We start from the raw sequence: 24,662 nt of genomic DNA, 5'->3' as shown, positions 1-24,662 counted from the left end.
TAATTTTTATCAATTAGTAAAATGCAAAGTCAATTAACAGAAGAGAAATGTAAATCCCATTAGTATCTGGTGACCGCCCATTGCCTCCATCATCAGTATCTTGGAACCGCCCATTGCCTCCATCATCACTATCTGGTGACCGCTCATCACCTCCATCATCAGTATCTGGTGACCTATCCCATCGCCTCCATCATCAGTATCTAGTGACCGCCCGTCCCCTCCATCATCAGTATCTGGTAATCGCCCGTCACCTCCATCATCAATATCTGGTGACCGCCCGTCACCTCCATCATCAGTATCTGGTGACCTATCCCTCACCTCCATCATCACTATCTGGTGACCGCCCATTGCCTCCATCATCAGTATCTTGGAACCGCCCATTGCCTCCATCATCACTATCTGGTGACCGCTCATCACCTCCATCATCAGTATCTGGTGACCTATCCCATCGCCTCCATCATCAGTATCTAGTGACCGCCCATCCCCTCCATCATCAATATCTAGTGACCGCCCGTCACCTCCATCATCAGTATCTGGTGACCTATCCCATCACCTCCATCATCAGTATCTAGTGACCGCCCGTCCCCTCCATCATCAGTATCTGGTAACCGCCCATCACCTCCATCATCAGTATCTGGTGACCGCCCGTCATCTCCGTCATCAGTATCTGGTGACCGTCCATTGCCTTCATCATTAGTATCTGGTGACCGCCCGTCTCTTTCATCATCAGTATCTGGTGACCGCCCGTCCCCTCTATCATCAGTATCTGGTGACTGCCCGTCGCCTCCATCATCAGTATCTGGTGACCGCCCGTCGCCTCCATCATCAGTATCTGGTGACTGCCCGTCGCCTCCATCATCAGTATCTGGTGACTGCCCGTCGCCTCCATCATCTGTATCTGGTGACCTCCCTTCTGACACATTTCTTATGCATGTAGAAACCTTTCCAGATACGCTGCACTGTGTGAACATGGAGATTGTGGCCAATGACGTCTGCAGAAGCGCTTACCCTGGGGAAATAACGGAGAACATGCTGTGTGCTGGTGTCATGGAGGGCGGGAAAGACACCTGTCAGGTACGGCTCACAAAATCCTTCCCTAACTCTGATTTAAGGAAAACAAGTAGGAAAAATGTTGCTTGCACAGAGTATTTCAGGAGAGGGATGTGATGATTCTGTAGGTCATAATGACTTTATGATATTAGTAAGGATAGGTCTGAAAGAGCCAATGTGAATGGAGACCAACAGAAGCTGCATATTAATATGGATTATTTTTCTTGCAGGGAGACTCTGGGGGACCCCTGGTCTGTAATTGTCATGCCAGGTGTGAGTGCAACACAGAGGGGAAAGGGAGCCCAGACACTAGGGAAAGGGGATAGAGGTGACCTCCTAATCTGGACTAGCGTCACCCTGTCTTCCCCTAGCTTCCCTATACAGTCTCCGCAGCTGTCGCCGATCATGTGCCTCACCCTACTATCCCTGGTGTAAGGCTATAGTGGGGGGTGGAAGGAGACGAGCACTAGTCAACCTCCGCTAGCACTCTAAAGACAAATGGGGAAGACAAAACAGGGGAATAGGAACTTAGCTTTAGAAGAACTCCAACAGGGCACACGGCTTCAAGACTCCAGAGAGGACATGATGCTACTTCAGCCAAGTTCCAAGTGGAAATGAGTATAACCGGTGACACCCACCCAGACACATCAGGTATATACACACCCAGACTAAAGGGAGTAGTTGCTGGGTACTAAACACAGCCTCCTATCTAGGCAGCTGTCTGCATTGCCAAACGTGGAGATCTCCTGCAGACCACTGCAGGGCGACTGTCTGTCACCTCTGACACACCCGTGACAGTAATTCACAGTTAACTGGGATCACATCTTAGGGTAACAATCAGTGTGGTGAAGCCGAAAAGGCAGGAGTATATACAAGACTGTGCAACTACCTGGACTGGATCCTAGACACAATTGCAAAGGGCGACTGCCTCCCATAAAGAACCTGAAAGCCGATGGGAAGGGCGACGCTCCAATGATCCAGCACGGAGGGTGGATGCAAATCCTCCAGGTTAAATCTCTACAGAAATATCCAAAAACCTGACTCTATTTTTTTGCAATGACTCAAAAACTCTTATCATTTTCAATAATTTCGCTAAAAGTAAATCTCCACCCTTGAACTCTATTTTAGCGCCACCATCCTCTGCTGCTTATTTTCTTAATACTTTGCTATAGAGATCAAAGCTCTGTTATTCTAATACAAAGATCCAAAGCCTCTGCATAGATACAGAGCCAGATGATACAATTCTGTCTTCCTGGAGCCACCACCAGAGGGAGCTCACTGTATACAGTTTATACATTGTTTTCAATAGTAACTCAGTATGCAGTGAGCTCCCTCTGGTGGTGACTGCAGGTGGACACAATTGTATCATCTGGCTCTGTATCTATGCATTGAAATTAATGATGAAACAGTGTGTAGTGAGCTCCCTCTAGTGGTAGCTGCTGGAAGGTAAAATTCTATTATGTAATTATGACTAATTTCTACTGAATTTCTAAATGCAAATTAGGTCAATAAAATTACCATGTTATTAGTAGCAACACACCTGTCAATGAATTTGTATTACATTATGTCACATGATATTGAATTGGATAATAAATTGGCCATAAATTTGGGGTTAGGGTCAACATAATGATTGTAGACTCAATCCTTCACCACTTGCCAATCAAGCATGGAGATTCAGTGATTATTTTCCTAACACAGCGCCATACTTTGGTAGTGGCAAAGCCTGGTATTGGAGATCAGCTCCATTTACTTGCAGAGAGCTTTGGATGAATGGGGCTGTAAAAGTAATGGAAGGGATGCTTTGCTTGCACTCACCTTATTGATTGCCTACTTTAAGAATATACCCCTTTAAGAATCCTTAAAAAACACCCTTTAATTAAAGGGATATTCATAGTAAAGTTTCAAATCTAATCTCAAGAGGCAAAAAATGGAGGAAGCGTTAGCACAATGAGTGGACAATACTGCTGCCCGATGATGGAGTCTCTTAAAGACACCTCTCCTCTTTTCTGGCATAAGAAACCCCTAGTGACACAAGGCAAAGGCATGTCTTCTCGAGTCTAGTTCAAAAATTGATGAAAAGGGGGAAACTTCTTTAAAACTGGTACAAATGATTAGTGGAGCAGTTTCCCATAGTGATCGGGTCATATTTAAGCTCTGAAAACTATTTTACAAGTTAAAGCCAAAAACCTTAAAGGAAATAAAAAAAAAAAAAAAAAATGAAAAAAATAAAATAAAAAAAAAATAAAAAGTTCAAATCACCCCCATTTTGCCCTATTGAAAAAAAAACAATAAAAAGTAAAAAATACACTTATTTCGTATCGCTGACTTCAGAAATGTCCGATCTCTCAAAATCTAAAATAAATTAATCCGATCGGTAAACGGCGTAACGAGAAAAAAAAATTTAAACCCCAGAATTAAGTTTTTTTGGTCTTTGCATCATTGCAATAAAATGCAATAACGGGCGATCAAAACGTTGGATCTACCCCAAAATGGAATCAATAAAAACATCCGTTCTGGGCGCAAAAAATAAGCCCTCACCCGGTTCCAGATCCCGAAAAATGGAGACGCTATGGGAAAATGACAACAAATGCAAAAACTTTTTTTTCATACAAATTTCTGAATTTTTTTTCACCACTTAAATAAAAAAGAACCTATCCATGTTTGGTAACTCGTACTGACCTGGAGAATCATAATGGCTGGTCAGTTTTACCTTATAGTGAACATGGTAAATAAAAAAAATAAAAAATCAATTGTGAAATTGCACTTTTTTTTTTTTGCAATTTAAACGCACTTGGATTTTTTTTTTCCTGTTTTCCAGTACGCTATATGGTAAAATCAATGGTGCCATTAAAAAGTACAACTGATTCCACAAAAATCAAGCCCTCATATGGCCATATTGATAGAAAAATAAAAAAAAGTTATGGCTCTGGGAAGCAGGGGAGCAAAAAAAAAAAATGAAAAGAAAAAAAAAAAAAGGAAAATGGCCTGGGGGTGAAAGGGTTAATAGATTTATGTTCATCTCCACTTTACATTGCACCAGTTTTGATCATTGTCTCCCGGGAGCAGTAATGTTCACGGATTGTGAGCAGCAGAACCGCGACAAGGTCCTTCCCATGTCTGCTGAAAAATATTGCTGGAGCTCCGCTCCGCCCCCTGCAGGTACAGAGTATATAGCAGATCATATAGAAAACCATGTGTACGAGATAACACTACTTACAGCCGCTCCAGAGCTTCACATCCATTATATTCTTCCATCTAAAATATTCTAAACTGCAACACGGCACGAACACCCGGCCAGTGACAGAGCACAAGAAGTACAATGTGTGTAAGAAGGACAAATATTACATCGTCATCCAAATATTATTAAATCAAAATATTCTGCTGATATTTTAAAACATTAATTTGCATAAATATTTAAGAATATTTTATGGTCGTATACAATGTACTTTTTATATTAGTCAAAAAAAAATTCTGATTTGTAAAAAACAACAACATTGGATGTTACCTTTAAACAATTAATAGTAATATTATTAAAACAAAATAGGAAAATATGTTTTATAATAGTTTTTGTGCTTTATTATTGCTATTATTTTAATCATTATAAATATTATTTGTTAATATTATTTTTATCTCTGTACCAGTCTATCATTGTTCAATTGGTTACTGTCATTTATATCTCTATTTTGTATGTAACGGCTCGTCATGTACAGCACCAAGGAATCAGTGGTGCTATTTAAATAATAATAATAATAATAATAATATTATTAGTAATAATAATAATAATAATAATAACAACAATAATAATAACAATAATAATAATGTGTTATTATTTAAATTATTATTATTCTATGTAAGACTTAGATTAAATAAAAAATATACAAAAAAAGAAAAATATTTTTATAAAAGTTTTCACATTTTATTATTGCAATTTTAATTATTATAAATATATATATTTATTATTATTATTATCATTATTATTATTTTAAGTGACATGTTGCAATGTCAGGGACTTAGATTAATAGTACAATTAATTAAAAAATAGAAAAATTATTTTTAGATTGGTTTATGCATTTTATTATTGCTATTATTTTAATAATATACATATTATTATGTGTCAATATTATTTTTATAAGTGTTGTTTTATGTAAGACTTAAATTACATAAAAAAAAAAACAAATAGAATGTTTTTTTATAATAGTTTTCACATTTTATTATTGCTAATGTTTTAATTATTATAAATAGTATTATTGCTGTTATTTAATCATTATAAATATTTTGTAATTATTATTTTTTTATAAGTATTATTATTTTTTATGAGATTTGCTGCGATGTCAGGGACTTAGATTAATAGTATAATTAATTAAAAAGTAGAAACATATTTTTTTATAATAGCTTATGCATTTTAATATTGCTGTTATTGTAATTATTATTATAAATATTATTATTATGTGCTAATTTTATTTGTATTATTATAAATATTATTAATAGGGGTTAATATTATTTGTATGTGGCATTATTTTAATTATTATTATTTTATGTAAGACTTAGATTACATTAAAAAAATTAAAAAAAATAGTTTTTATTTATAATAGTTTTCACATTTTTATTATTGCTTGTTTTAATTATTATAAATATTATTACTTTTTAAATATAATTAAAAAATGATAATATTTTGAATAATTAATATATTAATATATAATTATATAATAATAATGTGTATAATACTTAAAATATTCAATTACTTGATTATTAGTATTTTATAAGCATTATTATTATTTTTTTAAAGTATTTTTATAATAAAAAAGTATAATGATAAAAATACATATAATTATATAATAATATTATTAGATTAATATTATAAATGTTTTATAAGTATTATTACTATTATTATTATTAGTTTATGCAAGACTTGTAATGTTAGGGACTTACATATATACATTCATTTTATAAGCTTTGTGTAAAATTCTCAGTATTGCACATGAACAGAAGTTATTTACGTTTGTGATGTTACAAACACCCCCTGATAAAGCAGGGTGAAGCGCGCGTCGGGTCTAGGCACCCTCTACTCAGATGATAGTTTTTCTCTAAATTGTTTCTATTTCATTTATATGATATTGAATGGCTTGGTTGCTTTTTTTCACATGTTATCACATGGTTTGATGCATTGATATAGTGGGAAAATAGGTGGGAGTATGTAATATACATAATTGGTGTAGCTAGCATTAATCTGAATCTCCCTCACCCACTTATTTTCCCTTGCATCAAACCAACCGTAACCATTTACCTTATTTAAGTTTGAATATTATTGTTTTATATTTTACATGCATATATTTATATCTACAACTATGTTTAACCATTGTTATTCATAAGTATTATATCCCTCCACCACGAGATTGATGATTCATCTCCCAATATATCACACATAGCCTGACGCAGTTGTGATCCTTGAGGATATCTTGGCTATTATTTTTTTATTATACCTCCAATTTTTTATAATTTTTGAATACATGCATGCTTTTATATTATGTAGAGTTTTTTGCATTTATTTTATCCTGTGGCGTTACCCCCTCGGGATTATGTTGTTTTGTCAATTATCCTGTGCATCTCCACCATACACTAATGGTATGGATCTAAGGATTGTTATATTCTAATAGATGACACATAATAGTCTCTGTATGTTTTGTAATATCAAATTTATATAAAACACCAGCCAAAGGAGTGTCAGCATTTCTGTGGATCAGCAGAGATACTTTTTACACTTTTCTACATCACCTATAATCCCACTGGCATCTTCCGGATGCAGTTTGTCCACTCTGAAGACCCAGCGCCCAGTGACGTTCACATTACTGGTGGACGATATATTAATCATATCTTCTGATAAGGAACCTGGGATTTTATAATAACCGGTCTGGTATCCGCTATTTACACCAGCCTGTGAGAAGTAAGAAATGTATACATTAATAATAAAATAGGGGTCAGCACAACATACAGAATGTGGCATTTCCGGTTCTGATTCATTTCTTTATATAACTTCATAGTTATCAGAGCTTTATTTTATGATGCAAAGCTATAAATCCCCTGCATAGACCAGATAAAATTCTGGTTACTTGCAGTTACCACTAGAGGGAGCTCACTGCATACAGTTTATACATTGATATCAATAGTAATTCTGTATGCAGTGAGCTCCCTCTGGTGGTGACTGCAGGTATACAAAATGTGAAACTAACTTTCACTTCTATAAAGCATGACAATGTACAGTACAGTAGGAGTTCTCTTCACACCCCAATGTAAGTGTTGCCGTGTTTTTTGATGGCAAAAAAAGTGAAGTCTGAAAAATTATTCACCAACTTCCCCCCTCAACAGAACCATTCAGACCTCTTTAAGTCATGGTGGATTAACTGTAGAATATCTGGCACTTACCAAAGCTTGGGTCCCTCCGGTTCCTTTATTGTTACCTCCGCTCGATGTCCCTGTCGTCCACAGGATGCTCTCATAGTTAAACATAATAAAAGTAAGATTTCCATTAGAGCAGAGGACGGCCTGGAACGTGTTCACCTGCAAGTGCGGAACATAATCAGGTCCAATCTATGGTATAATGCAGATTATTCAGCAAGTCTGTGATTGGCTGATGATGTCACTGGATGAGGGCAGTGATGTCACAGTCTGTGTAGCAAATTAGTTTGTGATTGGCTTATGATGTTACTGGGTGAAGGCAGTGATGTCATGCAGACTGAATAATGATGTCACAGTATGAAAGGTATCACTTGCTCTGAGTCTATGACACCACGTCCTGTCCCTCATGGCTCATGGCTGTAGATATACGTAGAGAAATGTTAAACTCTATATGATTGTCTTTAAAAATTACCATGCTGGATGAAGCAGACGATCCGTAGTAAGCCACGCCGTGCCACGTAGCCACAAAGACCAATGCAGCAGAGAAGCTCGGGAGGCTGAAGTAGGAGCGGACATCAGATGTCGCCTGATTGAGAAGTGACAATTCATTGCTCTGCCAGTAAGAAATGTTTCCCGCTATGACGTTGTCTATATCAGCCCAAAATACAGCAAGGAAAGGGTTACCGTCCGCCACCGGCAGATCTTTAGGTGTAAATACAGAAATGGGGGCCTTAAAGGACAACAAACCGTTATTATTTACCTGTAATAGAAAAGACAGAAAGAATGGTCATTATCCATCTATCTATTATCTATATATCTATTATTTATCATCTATTATCTATCATCTATCTATTATCTATCTATTATCTATTATCCATATATCTTATCTATCATCTATCTATCTATCTATCATCTATCTATCATCTATCTATTATCTATCATCTATCTATCATCTATCTATTATCTGTTATCTATCATATATCTATTATCTATCATCTATCATCTATTATCTATCTATCTATCATCTATTATCTATCTATTATCTATCTATTATCTATCTATTATCTATCATCTATCTATTATCTATCATCTATCTATTATCTATTATCTATCTATTATCTATCTATTATCTATTATCTATCTATCTATTATCTATTATCTATCTATTATCTATTATCTATATATTATCTATCTATCATCTATTATCTATCTATTAACTATCTATTATCTATCTATCATCTATCTATCTATTATCTATCTATTATCTACCTATTATCTATCATCTATCTATTATCTGTTATCTATCTATCATCTATCATCTATTATCTATTATCTATCATTTATCATCTATTATCTATCTATTATCTATCATCTATCTATTATCTATCTATTATCTATTATCTATCTATTATCTATCTATTATCTATCATCTATCCAATATCTATCTATTATCTATTGATTATCTATCTATCATCTATTATCTATCTATTATCTATTATATATCTATTATATATCTATTATCTATCATCTATCATCTATCTATTATCTATCTATTATCTATCATTTATCTATTATCTATCTATTATCTATCTATTATCTATTATCTATCTACCATCTATTATCTTTCTATTATCTATCATCTATCTATTATCTATCTATCATCTATCATCTATTATCTATCTATTATCTATCTATTATCTATCATCTATCTATCATCTATCTATTATCTATCTATTATCTATCTATCTATTATCTATTATCTATCATCTATTAATCTATTATCTATTATCTATCTATCTATTATCTATCTATTATCTATCTATTATCTATCTATTATCTATCATCCATTTATTATCTATCTATTATCTATTATCTATCTATTATCTATCATCTATCTATTATCTATCTATTATCTATCATCTATCTATTATCTATCTATTGATTATCTATCTATCATCTATTATCTATCTATTATCTATCTATTATCTATCATCTATCTATTATATATCTATCTATTATCTATCATCTAACTATTATCTATCTATTGATTATCTATCTATCATCTATTATCTATCTATTATCTATCTATTATCTATCATCTATCTATTATCTATCTATTATCTATATATAATCTATCATCTATCTATTATCTATCTATTGATTATCTATCTATCATCTATTATCTATCTATTATCTATCTATTATCTATCATCTATCTATTATCTATATATAATCTATCATCTATCTATTATCTATCTATTATCTATCTATCTATTATCTATTATCTATCTATCATCTATTATCTATCTATTATCTATCTATCATCTATCTATCATCTATCTATTATCTATCTATTATCTATCTATAATCTATCATCTATCTATTATCTATCTATTATCTATCATCTATTATCTATTTATTATCTATCATCTATCTATTATCTATTATCTATCTATTATCTATCATCTGTCTATTATCTATTATCTATCTATTATCTATCATCTATCTATTATCTATCTATCTATTATCTATTATCTATCATCTAACTATTATCTATCATCTATCTATTATCTATCATCTATCTATTATCTATCTATCATCTATCTATTATCTATTATCTATCTATTATCTATCATCTATCTATTATCTATCTCTTGTCTATCATCTACTGTATTATCTATCTATCATCTATCTATTATCTATTATCTATCATCTATCTATTATCTAACTATTATCTATCTATCTATTATCTATCATCTACAGTCATGGCTAAAAGTGTTGAAGTATCTCTCCTAGAAAATTATTGCAATGCCAATTACACACGTTTTGTTATACACATGTTTATTTCCTTTGTGTGTATTGGAACAACACAAAATTGGACATAACTTCATACAAAACCCCAAAAATGGGCCGGACAGTATTGTTGGCTCCCTCAACTTAATATTTAGTTGCGCCCTTTGGAATAAATAACTGAAATCGCTTCCTATAACCATCAGCTTCGTACTCCTCTCAGCTGGGATCTTGGACTCTTCTTACAATCTGCTCCAGGTCTCTCTTATGTGAAGGCGTCTTCTCCCAACAGTAATTATAAGATCTCTCCACAGGGGATCAATGGGATTTAGATCCGGACTCATTGCTGCCATTTCAGAACTCTCCAGCGCTTTGCTTCCATCCATTTCTGGGGGTTTCTTCAAGTATGTTTGGGGTCATTGTCCTGCTGGAAGACCCTTGACCTAGGACACAAACCCAGCTTTCTGACACTGAGCACTACATTGTGACCCAAAATCTGTTGGTAATCTTCAGATTTCATGATGCCTTGCACACAGTCAGAGCACTCAGTGCCAGAGGCAGTAAAACAACCCAAAACATCTCTGAACCTCCACCATATTTGATTGTAGGTAGTGTTCTTTTCTTTGGAGGCCTCATTCCATTTTTGGTAAACAGCAGAATGATGTGCTTTACCAAAAAGCGCTATTTTGGTCTCATCTGTCCACAAGACGCTTTCCGAGAAGGATTTTGGATTACTCACGTACATTTTGGCTAACTGCAGTCTAGCTTTTTCATGTCTCTGTGCCAGCAGTGGGGTCCTCCGGGGTCTCCTGCCATAGCATTTCATTTCATTCAGATGTGGACGGATAGTTCACGCTGACATTGATGCACCCTGATCCTGCATGGCAGCTTGAATTTCTTTAAACCTTGATTGGGGCTGCTTATCCACCATCTGGACTATGCTGCGTTGCAACCTTTCATCAATTTTTCTCTGCCATCCACGACCAGGGAGATTAGCTACAGTTCCATGGGCTGTAAACTTCTCGATTATGTTGCGCACCTTGAACAAAGGAACATCAAGATCTCTGGAGATGGACTTGTAACCTTGAGATTGTTGATGTTGTTCACCAATTTTGGTTCTCAAGTCCTCAGACAGTTCTCTTCTCCTCTTTCTGTTCTCCATGCTTAGTGTGGCACACACAGACACACAATACAAAGATTGAGTCAACTTCTCCCCTTTTCAACTGGTTTCATATGTGATTTTCATATTGCCCACACCTGTTACCTGCCACAGCTGAGTTTGAACGAGCATCACATCCTTGAAAAAAAAAAGTTGTTTACTCACAATTTTGGAAAGGTGTCAACAATTTTGTCTGGTCCATTTTTGGAGTTTTGGATGAAATTATGTCCAATTTGCCTTTTTTTCCTCTGTTTTTTTTGTGTTCTTCCAATACACACAAAGGAAATAAACATATGTATAACAAAATGTATGTAATTATGATCATTTTCTGGGAGAAATACTTCATTTTCTGGAACAATTTCAAGGTTGCCAACACTTTTGGCCATGACTATCTATCTATCTATCTATCTATCTATCTATCTATCTATCTATCTATCTATCTATCTATCTATCTATCTATCTATCTATCTATCGATCTATCTATCGATCTATCTATCTATCTATCTTCTATCATCTATCTATCTATTATCTATCTTTCCGTCCATCCATCTCCACTGCTTACAAATTACTCACGTAAAGTGATGATGAAACATTCCCAAACAGTGTAATATTAGAATACAGTTCTATTAATGCCGACGTTCCATCGTCTTCGTTTTTGTTGAAGGTATCGTTTTCAGATCCATAGGGGTAGAGGAGTCCTGTAAATCAGAAGATTTGGTCATACAATAACCAATATTACCGCAGTAGAGATTATATTCTGGGGTATCTTAGATATATACTTGCGGCTGAAGATGTTGCTCGTAGCGCAGTGAATGTAGCTGGAGAAGAAAAGTCATTGTTACACAAGAATAGGAAACATTTATGAGAGAGTGACTAAGATCACATAGTCGGATATGGGATGATAAAGACATAAAGAGCGACATATATAAAACACATGCTGCAGTGTCCGATTGTAAACTAAATTGTAAAACATGACGACTTACCGAGAGCAATGACGGCGAGAGCGGCGCAGAAAGCCATTTGTAACAGTGAGTATCAGCTCATGAATGTCATACCCGGAGTCTCCACTCATCTATTGAGACAAGAAGTGAAAAGGTTAAACTTTCGTATTAGACCCACATGATGGTCAACTGTGGTATAGCACCATCTTTTCCAATGCAAATGCCCTAATGCTCACTTTTAGAACTATAAGGATACAAAGGTTCATGAAGCAATAACTGTACACAATATCTGTGAATATGGAAACCACAATATTTTAGGTTTGGTTGCCCAACAGTATAATATATCCTTAAATATACTTTCCAACATGCAGTACCATTTTCCACCACTAAGAGTGCTAGATTTCATAGACATCAAGTCAAGAGCGCCACCTACTGTTCATTGCAATACAAACATTTGATATAAAAACGTCACCCAAATGAATGACCCTATATTAAGGGCTCTAACCCTCGATGCATACTCCTGTAACTGACTGAGAGACTTCAACAGAGGCAGCGCTGAGTAGCCGAAGAATCCCAGGAAGGATCATTTTGCAGCCCTATTGTAACAATAAAAGCTTTGCTGCAGGATCTTAGGATCTTCCGTCCAGACATTTTACCTGGCTGCTGCTTCTTAGGAGACTGCAATATGTCTGTGCTGCCCGACATCAGCTCAGCTGCAGTCTGATATTTGCTTTATATGCTTTACAGTCAGCTGCACAGAACCAGTCCTTCATGTTGTAGCGTCGGCGTCCCTGCCTCCTGCTAGGCAGGGACGCTGTTCTCCTCACCTCTCCGCTCCGTGCCCGGCGTCCTCCTCCCGCTCTGCTGGCAGCGCGCGCTGCTTCCCGGCCACTGTGCTTAGGGCGCGCGTGCGCGCTCCCCCTCTCTTAAAGGGGCCACGCGCGCCGTCCTAAGGAGTCCCCGGCCAATGGCCGGAGGACCTCACCATATATAAGGCACCTCCTCCAAAATGGAGGTGCCCGAGCAATGTTGTTGCATAGCCTATCACTCTGCTTCAGCCCTCAGATCCCGTTACCAGATACCTGCCAGTTACCTCCAGATTCCTGCTTGATACCTGCCTGATACTTGTCTACCTACTTGCATTCCTGCGGTCCGACAGTCTGCCTACCAGCCCTGCCAGTCTGTCTATGGATCTGATTACCCGCTCACCTGGGAGCGCTCATCTGCTACCTGCCTGCTAGCCTACCTGGAGGCTCTGCCGTCACGTGCTGTGACCACCTGCCTGTCCAGAGACTCTTACCCGCTCACCTGGGAGCGTCCGCCTGCTACCTGCCTGCTAGCCTACCCGGAGGCTCTGCCGTCACGTGCTGTGACCACCTGCCTGTCCAGAGACTCTTACCTGCTCACCTGGGAGCTTCCGCCTGCTACCTGCCTGCTAGCCTACCTGGAGGCTCTGCCGTCACGTGCTGTGACCACCTGCCTGTCCAGAGACTCTTACCCGCTCACCTGGGAGCGTCCGCCTGCTACCTGGCCGCTAGCCTACCTGGAGGCTTAGCCATCACTTGCTGTGACCACCTGCCTGTCCAGAGACTCTTACCCGCTCACCTGGGAGCGTCCGCCTGCTACCTGCCTGCTAGCCTACCTGGAGGCTCTGCCGTCACGTGCTGTGACCACCTGCCTGTCCAGAGACTCTTACCTGCTCACCTGGGAGCTTCCGCCTGCTACCTGCCTGCTAGCCTACCTGGAGGCTCTACCGTCACGTGCTGTGACCACCTGCCTGTCCAGAGACTCTTACCCGCTCACCTGGGAGCGTCCGCCTGCTACCTGGCCGCTAGCCTACCTGGAGGCTTAGCCATCACTTGCTGTGACCACCTGCCTGTCCAGAGACTCTTACCCGCTCACCTGGGAGCGTCCGCCTGCTACCTGCCTGCTAGCCTACCTGGAGGCTCTGCCGTCACGTGCTGTGACCACCTGCCTGTCCAGAGACTCTTACCTGCTCACCTGGGAGCTTCCGCCTGCTACCTGCCTGCTAGCCTACCTGGAGGCTCTACCGTCACGTGCTGTGACCACCTGCCTGTCCAGAGACTCTTACCCGCTCACCTGGGAGCGTCCGCCTGCTACCTGGCCGCTAGCCTACCTGGAGGCTTAGCCATCACTTGCTGTGACCACCTGCCTGTCCAGAGAATCTTGCCCGCTCACCTGGGATCGTCCACCTGCTACCCGCCTGCTAGCCTATCTGGAGGCTTAGCCGTCACTTGCCGTGACCACCCGCCTGTCAAGAGACTGTTCCCGTCACTTGCCGTGACCTCGTGCCCTTCTACCAAGATACTGTTCCCGTCACTTGCCGTGACCTCCTGCCCTTCTACCCAGAGACTGTCCCCGTCACTTGCCGTGGCCTCCTGCCCTTCTATCCAGAGACTGTCCCCGTCACTTGCCGTGACTACCTGCCCGCCTACCCTGGGAGCCACCCGCTTCCTTACAAGGACTGCCCCTTTGTATCGTTGCTCAGAGGTTCCACCTCCCAGACCCGTTACACATGTCTGACACAGGATTAGATTGTGCAAATATTATCACCAGAAAATTCAGACATTGTGCCATGCTGGCTACAGAACAGAAAGCAACACAACGGACAAAATCATTCAGACTGTATGTCCTGAACGCTGAATACAATAAAAAGGTATAGCTTAGAGAGAATGTATGACATAGATCAGGGGTCTCAAACTCGGCTGGGTATATGGGCCGCACATGGAAAAAATTTGAATTTGGGGGGCCGCATTCTTTGTTCAATGTGACATTTTTAGTGATACCATTTTTTTTGTATACACCTTTTGAACATTTTTGCCGTGTTTATTTTTTTATGGCTTGGGTCGTTATGGATGTGGCGATAATAAACGTGCACTTTTTTGTGTTTACTTTAGTTTACATATAAAACAGCATTTTTAGTGCCCAATATTTTTTCATGCTTTATTTTATTTTATTTTTTTTTTACAATTTTATTTCCCCCAATTGGCCACATACAGTAATATTGTCTTACAATTAGCATCATATAGTAATAATGGAAAACATCTTGTAGTAATGTTCCCCATCCAAGTCCCCATCTTGTACTAATGTGCCCCATCCAGGTCCCCATCCTGTGGCTATGTGCCCCATCCAGGTCCCCATCCTGTGGCAACGTTCCCCATCCTGGCGCCCATCTTGTACTAATGTGCCTCATCCAGGTCCCCATCTTGTGGCTATGTGCCCCATCCAGGTCCCCATCTTGTGGCTATGTGACCCATCCAGGTCCCCATGTTGTGGCTCTGGTCCCCATCTTGTGGCTCTGTGCCCCATCCAGGTCCCCATCTTGTGGCTCTGTGCCCCATCCAGGTCCCCATCTTGTGGCTCTGTGCCCCATCCAGGTCCCCATCTTGTGGCTATGTGCCCCATCCAGGTCCACATCTTGAGGCTCTGTGCCCCATCCAGGTCTGCATCTTGAGGCTCTGTGCCCCATCCAGGTCCTCATCCTGTGGCTATGTGCCCCATCCAGGTCACCATCCTGTGGCTATGTGCCCCATCCAGGTCCCCATCCCGTGGCTATGTGCCCCATCCAGGTCCCCTCTTGTGGCTATGTGCCCCATCCAGGTCCCCTCTTGTGGCTATGTGCCCCATCCCGGTCCCCATGTTGTGGCTCTGTGCCCCCTGTGCTGTTCTTCACACACATAAAATAGAAAAAAAAAAAGATGATTCTCACCTGTCCTCCGTTCCCTCGGCGGCCTTCCTGCAGATGTGGCCCGCAGGCACCACAGAGTCCGACCCCTTGACGATCCCGACCTGGTCCAGGAGGAGCCGCCGACAGCAGCGCTGCATTGCCGCACAGAGACTGTCTCCCAGCACAGCATTTTCAATGTCAGCCGCCGGCCAATCAGAGGCCAGCAGCTGTCTTTTTTTTGTCTTTTGTCTTTTGTCTTTTGTAGGTTTTGCTTCTTTTTGCTAGTGTGAACATGCTCCTAATTCTTGCATGTCTACCATCTTAGACCTCAGTTCACATTGCTTGGTTTTTCATTATTTTTGAAAGAAAGGCACATTTTTTTCAATGAAGCTAGCATTAAATGAATCAGAAATACACACTATACATTGTTAATGTGGTAAATGACTATTCTAGCTGCAAACGTCTTGTTTTTATTGCAATATCTACATAGGTGTATAGAGGCCCATTTCCAACAACCACCACTCCAGTGTTTTAATGGTACATTGTGTTTGCTAACTGTGTAAGAAGGCTAATGGATGTTTAGAAAACTCTAGAAAATCCTTGTACAAGTATGTTAGCCCAGCTGAAAACGGTTTAGCTGATTTGAGAAGCTATAAAATTGACCTTCCTTTGAGCTAGTTGAGAATCTGGAGCTTTACATTTGTTTGTTCTATGAAACTCTCAAAATGGCCAGAAAAAGAAAACTTTCATGTGAAACTCAACAGTCTATTCTTGTTCTTAGAAATGAAGGCTATTCCATGCGAGAACTTGCCAAGAAACTGAAGATTTCCTACAACGGTGTGTACTACTCCCTTCAGAGGAGAGCACAAACAGACTCTAACCAGAGTAGAAAGAGAAGTGAGAGACCCCGCTGCACAACTGAGCAACAAGACAAGGACATTAGAGTCTCTAGTTTGAGAAATCGACGCCTCACAACTCCTCAACTGGCAGCTTCATTAAATAGTACACGCAAAATGCCAGTGTCAACGTCTACAGTGAAGAGGCGACTACGGGATGCTGGCCTTCAGGGCAAAGTGGAAAAGAAAAAGCCATATCTGAGACTGGCTAATAAAAGGAAAAGATTAATATGGGCAAAAGAACACAGACATTGGACAGAGGAAGATTGGAAAAAAGTTTTATGGACAGACGAATCAAAGTTTGAGGTGTTTGGATCACACAGAAGAACATTTGTGAGACGCAGAACAACTGAAAATATGCTGGAAGAGTGCCTGACGCCATCTGTCAAGCATGGTGGAGGTAATCTGATGGTCTGGGGTTGCTTTGGTGCTGGTAAAGTAGGAGATTTTTACAAGGTAAATGGGATTTTGAATAAGGAAGGCTATCACTCAATTTTGCAATGCCATGCCATACCCTGTGGACAGCACTTGATTGGAGCCAATTTCATCCTACAACTGGACGAGGACCCAAAGCACACCTCCAAATTATGCATGAACTATTTAGGGAAGAAGCAGGCAGCTGGTATTCTATCTGTAATGAAGTGGCCAGCGCAGTCACCAGATCTCAACCCCATTGAGCTGTTGTGGGAGCAGCTTGACCGTATGGTACGCAAAAAGTGCCCATCAAGCCAATCCAACTTGTGTGAGGGGCTTCAGGAAGCATGGGGGGAAATTTCTCAAGATTACCTCTGCAAATTAACAGCTAAAATGCCAAAGGTCTGCAATGCTGGAATTGCTGCAAAGGAGCATTCTGTGCCGAAAGCAAAGTTTGAAGGAGAAAATTATTCTTTCTAATAAAAATCATTATTTCTAACCTTGTCAATGTCTAGACTATATTTTCTATTCATTTTGCATCTCATTTGATATATAAAAGTATGAGTTTTCGGAAAACACAAAATTGTCTGGGTGACCCCAAACTTTTGAACGGTAGTGTATATATACATATAGATAGATAGATAGATAGATAGATAGATAGATACAGATAACAGGATTTATTGAACCCGGCTTCTTTTGGTAGTGCTGCCAAATTTTCTTTAATTATTATAGATACATAGATAGATATATGGATGGATAGATAATAGATAGAAGCTAGATAATAAATAATAGATAATAGATAACAGACAGATAATAGATAGAAGATAGATAGATAATAGATACATAGATAATAGATATATAGATACATAATAGATACATAGATAGATAGATAATAGATATATAGTGTAAGATGGCTGCCGGACAGGTCTTTGAGGGGAGATATGTATCATTGAGGTTGGTAGCTTCAGTGATGTAAACCCGGGAAATACTGTATGGACTGTTTATTTTCTGTTTTGTTACTCTGTGCAGGAAAAGGCTGTCATTTTGTTTACTACTAAAGTGAGGTTTATGCAGTTATAATAAACCTGCCTTGGTCATTTTAAAGAAACCGGTTTCCTGTGCCTACCTCAAACGCAGCTGAGTGAGTGAACTCTACAATAGATAGAAGATAGATAAATAATAGATAGATATTAGATAGATAAAAGATAGATGATATATTATATATAAAAGATAGATAGATAATAGATAGATATATACAGTGGGTAAAAAAGTATTTAGTCAGCCACCAATTGTGCAAGTTCTCCCACTTATAAAGATGAGAGAGGCCTGTAATTGACATCATTGTTAGACCTGAACTATAAGAGGCAAAATGAGAAAAGAAATCCTGAAAATCACATTGTCTGATTTGGAAAGAAATTTTTTTTCAAATTTTGGTGGAAAATAAGTATTTGGTCAATTACAAAAGTTCATCTCAATACTTTGTTATATATCCTTTGTTGGCAATGACAGAGGTGAAACGTTTTCTGTAAGTCTTCACAAGGTTGGCACACACTGTTGCTGGTATGTTGGCCCATTCCTCCATGCAGATCTCCTCTAGAGCAGTGATGTTTTGGGGCTGTCGCTGGGCAACACAGACTTTCAACTCCCTCCAAAGGTTTTCTATAGGGTTTAGATCTGGAGACTGGCTAGGCCACTCCAGGACCTTGAAATACTTCTTTACTAAGCCACTCCTTCGTTGCCCTAGCGGTGTGCTTGAGATCATTGTCATGCTGAAAGACCCAGCAAGTTTCATCTTTAATGCCCTTGCTGATGGAAGGAGGTTTGCACTCAAAATCTCACGATACATAGCCCCATTCATTCTTTCATGTACACGGATAAGTTGTCCTGGTCCCTTGGCAGAGAAACAGCCCCAAAGCATGATGTTGCCACCCCCATGCTTCACAGTAGGTATGGTGTTCTTTGTATGCAACTGTCACGGGTGTGTCAGAGGTGAAAAACAGTCGCCCTGCAGTGGTTTACAGGAGATCTCCACTTTTTGCAATGCAGACAGCTGCCTAGATAGGAGGCTGTGTTTAGGACCCAGCGACTACCTCCCTTTAGTCTGGGTGTATATATACCTGGTGTGTCTAGGTGGGCATCGCCGGATACACCCATTTTTACTTGGAACTTGGCTGAAGCAGCATCACGTCCTCTCTGGAGTCTTAGGCCGTGTGCCCAGTTGCAGTTCTTCTAAAGCTGAGTTGTTGTTCCCCTGTGTTGTCTTCCCCTTTTGTCTTTAGAGTGCTAGCGGAGGTTGACTAGTGCTCATCTCCTTCCTACCCCAGCTATAGCCTTACGCCAGGGATAGTAGGACCAGGCACGTGATCGGCGACAGCTGTGGAGGCTGTATAGGGACGTTAAAGGAAGACAGGGTGACGCTAGTCCAAATTAGGAGGTCACCTCTTCCCCCTTTCTCTAGTGTCTGGGTTCCCTTTCCTTTTACCCTCTGTGTTGCTCTCTTACCTGATGTGACAGCAACTCAGCATTCTTTCTCCTCCAAACACGATGAGTTGTGTTTCTACCAAACAGTTCTCCTTTGGTTTCTTCTGACCATATGATATTCTCCCAATACTCTTCTGGATCATCCAAATGCTCTCTAGCAAACTTCAGACGGGCCCGGACATGTAATGGCTTAAGTAGGGTGACACGTCTGGCACTGCAGAATCTGAGTCCCTGGCGGCGTAGTGTGTTGGTCCCAGCTCTCTGCAGGTCATTCACTAGGTCCCCGCGTGTGGTTCTGGCATTTTTGATCACCGTTCATGAGATCATTTTGACCCCACGGGGTGAGATCTTGTGTGGAGCCCCAGATCAAGGGAGATTATCAGTGGTCTTGTATGTCTTCCATTTTCTAATTATTGCTCCCTCAGTTGATTTCTTCACACCAAGCTGCTTGCCTATTGTAGATTCAGTCTGCCCAGCCTGGTGCAGGGCTACAATTTTGTTTCTGGTGTCCTTCGACAGCTCTTTGGTCTTCACCATAGTGGAGTTTGGAGTGTGACTGTTTGAGGTTGCGGACAGGTGTCTTTTATACTGATAACAAGTTCAAACATGTGCCAGTACTGCAGGTAATGAGTGGAGGACAGAGGAGCCCCTTAAAGAAGAAGTTACAGGTCTATGAGAGACAGAAATCTTGCTTGTTTATAATTGACCAAATACTTATTTTCCACCAAAATTTGAAAAAAACTTCTTTCCAAATTAGACAATGTGATTTTCAGGATTTGTTTTCTCATTTTGTCTCTGATAGTTGAGGTCTACCTATGATGTCAATTACAGGCCTCTCTCATATTTTTAAGTGGGAGAACTTGCACAATTGGTGGCTGACTAAATACTTTTTTCCCCACTTTAGATAATAGATAGATAATATATTACAGATAAAAGATAGACAATATATAGATAATAGATGGAAGATGATAGATAAGATGTTTGCATATATTCAGTATATACAGATCTGTCAGATGAAGTTATGTTGAGTAAATAAAATGTATGAATATATATACATATACGGTATATATAGATCTGTCTCGGCTTTCTTACCTGTGCTTGGTGTCGTGTTAATCGTACGATGGTCACATCGCATTTCTTGCTCCAGCTTTTATAGGCTCTGTGTGTGGGAAGTGATTTCCAGTTATTCTTCATTCCGTTCTGCCTTGGTTAGTGATGCATCCCATGGTGTCTATACGGAGCTTCAGATAATAACCTCACAAGTCTATATATATTCCTGTCCTATTCTAAAGTTAAAAATATCAAATGTGTCTTTACATTTGTCTGCACGCAAATACAGGAGAGGAGACGTCTCCGTGTAAGAAACACCCAGATGCCCATACACACCTACAAGAAGGCAACATTAATAGAATAGAAGTAACTATATAGACCATGAACACTAAGTGAATGTCCACCTTTGAGCTCTGCTCTGTATTAAATAGGTTAGGAATTTCCTGATATATCTTTGCAATGGTCGGGGATCCATTTTCCTGATACAGAGCTGTAAATCACTTGCAAGCGACATGGAGGAGCTCAGTGTATTCAGTTTTATCATTGAATTTAATGTATATTCAGTATGCAATTAGCTCCTAAGCTCCCCCTTGTGGTGATTGCAAACAGCAAAAACTTTCAAAATCTCAGACCTAGAATATGGTTCAAAAGGTATACACTACAATGTGTTCCAAATTATTATGCAAATAATATTTTCTCAGATTTTCCCAAATTACCTTTATGAATTGCAGTCATTGTAATTTTCCAGTCAAATAACTATTAGAGTACAATTGAAAGGTTTTTGTACAAACTGCCTATGATAACAGTATATTTTTTAAAAAATAAAAAACTCAAACTGCACTCAAAATGCATGTTCCAAATTATTATGCACAGCAGAGTTTTCAACCTTTTCATTTTAATAAAGAACAAAAATAATGGTCATTTTTGAAATTATAAGCATTAGCAGGTTATTACACACTGAAATCAAACAGTTTTCACCTCAAAACTTTATTCTAGGTGATGTTACATTTGCACATAGGACCGCTTGTTCAAAAGGAGCTTCTGAACTCTCTCGTCCATTGAATTTGTCAGGTTTTGGATGGTTTCTGCTTCAATTGTTTTGCATGAGGACAGAATACCCTCCCAGAGCTGTTGCTTAGATGTGAACTGCCTCCCGCCATCATAGACACTCCTTTTGATGATGCTCCAGAGGTTCTCAATGGGGTTGAGGTCAGGGGAGCATGGGTGCCACACCATAAGTTTGTCCCCTTTTATGCCCATAGCAGCCAGAGATGCAGATGTGTTATGTGCAGCATGAGAAGGGGCATTATCATTAGTGTTGAGCCACCCCCGTAGTGTTCGAGTTCGGTTCGGTTCGTCGAACACCTTGTGTTCGCCAAACTGTTCGTCGAACTGTTCGTCGAACACCTTCGAACACCGTTAAAACCAATGGCAGGCAAACAAAAACACATAGAAACACATAGAAAACACCTTCAAAGGTGTCCAAAAGCTGACAAACTGCTCAGAAGACATAACTAACACATGGAAAAGTGACAATTACATATAGTCATGCGAAAAGAAAAGAGGTGGAGGAGTAAAAGGAGGGGGAGACACAGATATAGGCATGTCATGCCCTTCTAAAATCCAAAAAGTGAGAAGCCGACACGGCCAGTCCTTTCCTGCCCGTGCCACCTCCGTGTCGCCGGGTTTGTGCCAGAGCCGCGGTGGACCCTGACGGCCAGCCCCCCTCTCCCAATACTGGTGCCTGTCCACTGGTGGGTCGAGCGAGCCCCCTGTGGTGGAGGCAGGTCTAAGCTTTTTAATTAAAATTGTCTCTCTAATTTGAATGAATACACTTTAAATCCTTTTACAAGGATCTATTGGAGGGCAAGTCTCATGCCAGGAGCCGCGTAATTCCAGCTACAGTAGCGTCCACTAAAGCTGCTACAGTTAAAAAGCTTTCATAAGGATCGAGCTTGGCGGTCCACTGCAAGGCGTCCAACCGCCAGTCCCAGCCCCTATGCCTTGGGGTGCCTCCTAATGCTCTTCACTGAGTATCCCGGGGTCCTGAAGCATTTCCTTTGAAAAAATTAAGTGTCCAAACTACAGGTGGTGTAGCTTGCTTAACAGCTGGGATAATCCGCTGACTAGCAGACACTGCTACTAGGCACAAAGTATTTCCTGGGCTAGATGCAGTTAAAAATTTGTAATTAGATACTCTCGTTGGATGCTGAGAAAGCATTCCATAGAGTCTCCTGGCACGCCATATATTATTCTCTTAAAAAGCTTGGGGTAGGGGTCTAGGGAACCCTTTTATAGCCAAAATCACGGCCCTGTATTGCAATACGTCACCTAGGCTGAAAATAAATGGAACTGTAGCACCCCGAGGGCTTGGTTGCTACAGAGGTATTGCACCTCACCCAGAGGTGTGATATCTCACTCTCAGGTAAGGATGGAGTGTGGATCAGGACCCCGACACCTGCATGCATTACACCACATTGCCGTGGGGCAGGGCGACCAATATGCCTATGAGATGGGCACGACAGTCCCTGTCCCTGGCTGGAGTGGGAGGAGGGAACACTGAGGAAGGGGAACCCTGTAGTGCAGGAGCAGGGAGGAAGCAGTTCCTGGGTGCATTGAGAAGGAAGTGTAAAAGGTGGGCACCATCTTAGTTCAGTGCAGAGAAGTCTGAGCAGAAGTGACAGGGAGCAGGGGCTCTGCATGAGCTCTGCTCCGGAGGCGGGCCTAGTAACAGAGGCCCAGGCCTGGAAGAGGGAGAAGGAAGGAAGAGGAGCGAAGAAGGCTCCAGGAACGAGAAACTAAGGGATCCCAGGGGTGCGGACGGGCGAGTCGCCACCGCACGCCCGAATCCACCTGAGTTGAGGGGTCAGGCCAAAGGGGGAGACCGGTCCCGGAAACTAGTGGAGGCGGGAAACGACCCTCAGCTAGAAACCGGAGGCTGTGACATTTTATGTGGCGCAGCCCCTCGCTACACCCGCTAGGAAGGCACCACATAGGGTCAGGGAAACTGGCGCCAAGTTTACCAAGAGGAGGCCCGAGGCAGCCGGACAGAAGCGTTGGTAAGAAAGGCCAGACAAAGGACACACAAAGGGGGTCCTGTGAAGCGCTCCAAAGTTATCTGGGAGTTGTCTGAGCCCCTCACCTGGTAAGCACAGTACGACATGGGCAGCCGTTACCTGCAGAAGTGGTCTGGATAATAAGAACTGTGAGTAAAGGCCCTGGACTGCATCACTGACTCCGTGTCGTTACTGCTGCTGCCCTGCACCATCACCCCCATCCTCCGCATACACTGCCCTGAGGCTATACTCCTCCCGTGGGGAGTTATGCTACGCTCTGCTGCACCCACAACACCAGCCTCAGCGGTCTGCCCTGCAGCGGCGGTTCACTCTGACCGCAATCCACGGGTGGCGTAGTCGGATGTTTAAACATCAAAACCACATAAATAGTTCAGCCACTGGTTTGACAGCCCTGAGCCACGGAACCGGGTCGCCGCCACGGAGACTACAACCACCAGCATCCACCAAAAAGGGACCGGCTCCGGGAGTCCCAAGGCCCAGGGGGCGCGTCAGAACATTTTCATCACCTTTCATAATCACCAATGGGACAAGGCAGGGATGTTCTCTGTCCCCTCTCTTATATATCCTAGTGACGGAGCACCTGCTCTCATCAATTCGCCATAACCCCAATATTAGATGGATTGAGGTGGGAGGCACCGAGTACAAGTGCTCTCTATTTGCTGATGATGTCCTAGTATATATCACTCAATCACATATATCCATCCCTGCTGATATGGCTGAAAT

At 40.6% G+C, this 24,662-nt stretch overlaps 1 protein-coding gene across 1 annotated transcript; it reads right to left on the bottom strand.

Annotated features, from left to right (window-relative positions):
* Nucleotides 1-6,787: 6,787 nt before the first annotated feature.
* On the bottom strand, nucleotides 6,788-20,950 carry LOC141171639 (sushi, nidogen and EGF-like domain-containing protein 1). Its single transcript, XM_073655306.1, has 7 exons — nucleotides 20,905-20,950; nucleotides 12,376-12,464; nucleotides 12,172-12,210; nucleotides 11,966-12,090; nucleotides 7,916-8,203; nucleotides 7,471-7,605; nucleotides 6,788-6,982 (listed from the first exon to the last, which is right to left on the bottom strand). The coding sequence occupies exons 2-7, from the start codon at nucleotides 12,410-12,412 to the stop codon at nucleotides 6,788-6,790; spliced, it is 819 nt and encodes a 272-aa protein (XP_073511407.1). The 5' UTR covers nucleotides 12,413-12,464; nucleotides 20,905-20,950.
* Nucleotides 20,951-24,662: the final 3,712 nt, after the last annotated feature.

The sequence above is a fragment of the Phyllobates terribilis genome, unplaced genomic scaffold (assembly GCF_046119375.1).
Source record: "Phyllobates terribilis strain yellow unplaced genomic scaffold, ASM4611937v1 Scaffold_12__6_contigs__length_324123572, whole genome shotgun sequence".
NCBI lineage: Eukaryota > Metazoa > Chordata > Amphibia > Anura > Dendrobatidae > Phyllobates > Phyllobates terribilis.
The sequence above is the reverse complement of the archived record's forward strand: the minus strand, read 5'-3'. Positions and strand labels throughout refer to the sequence as shown.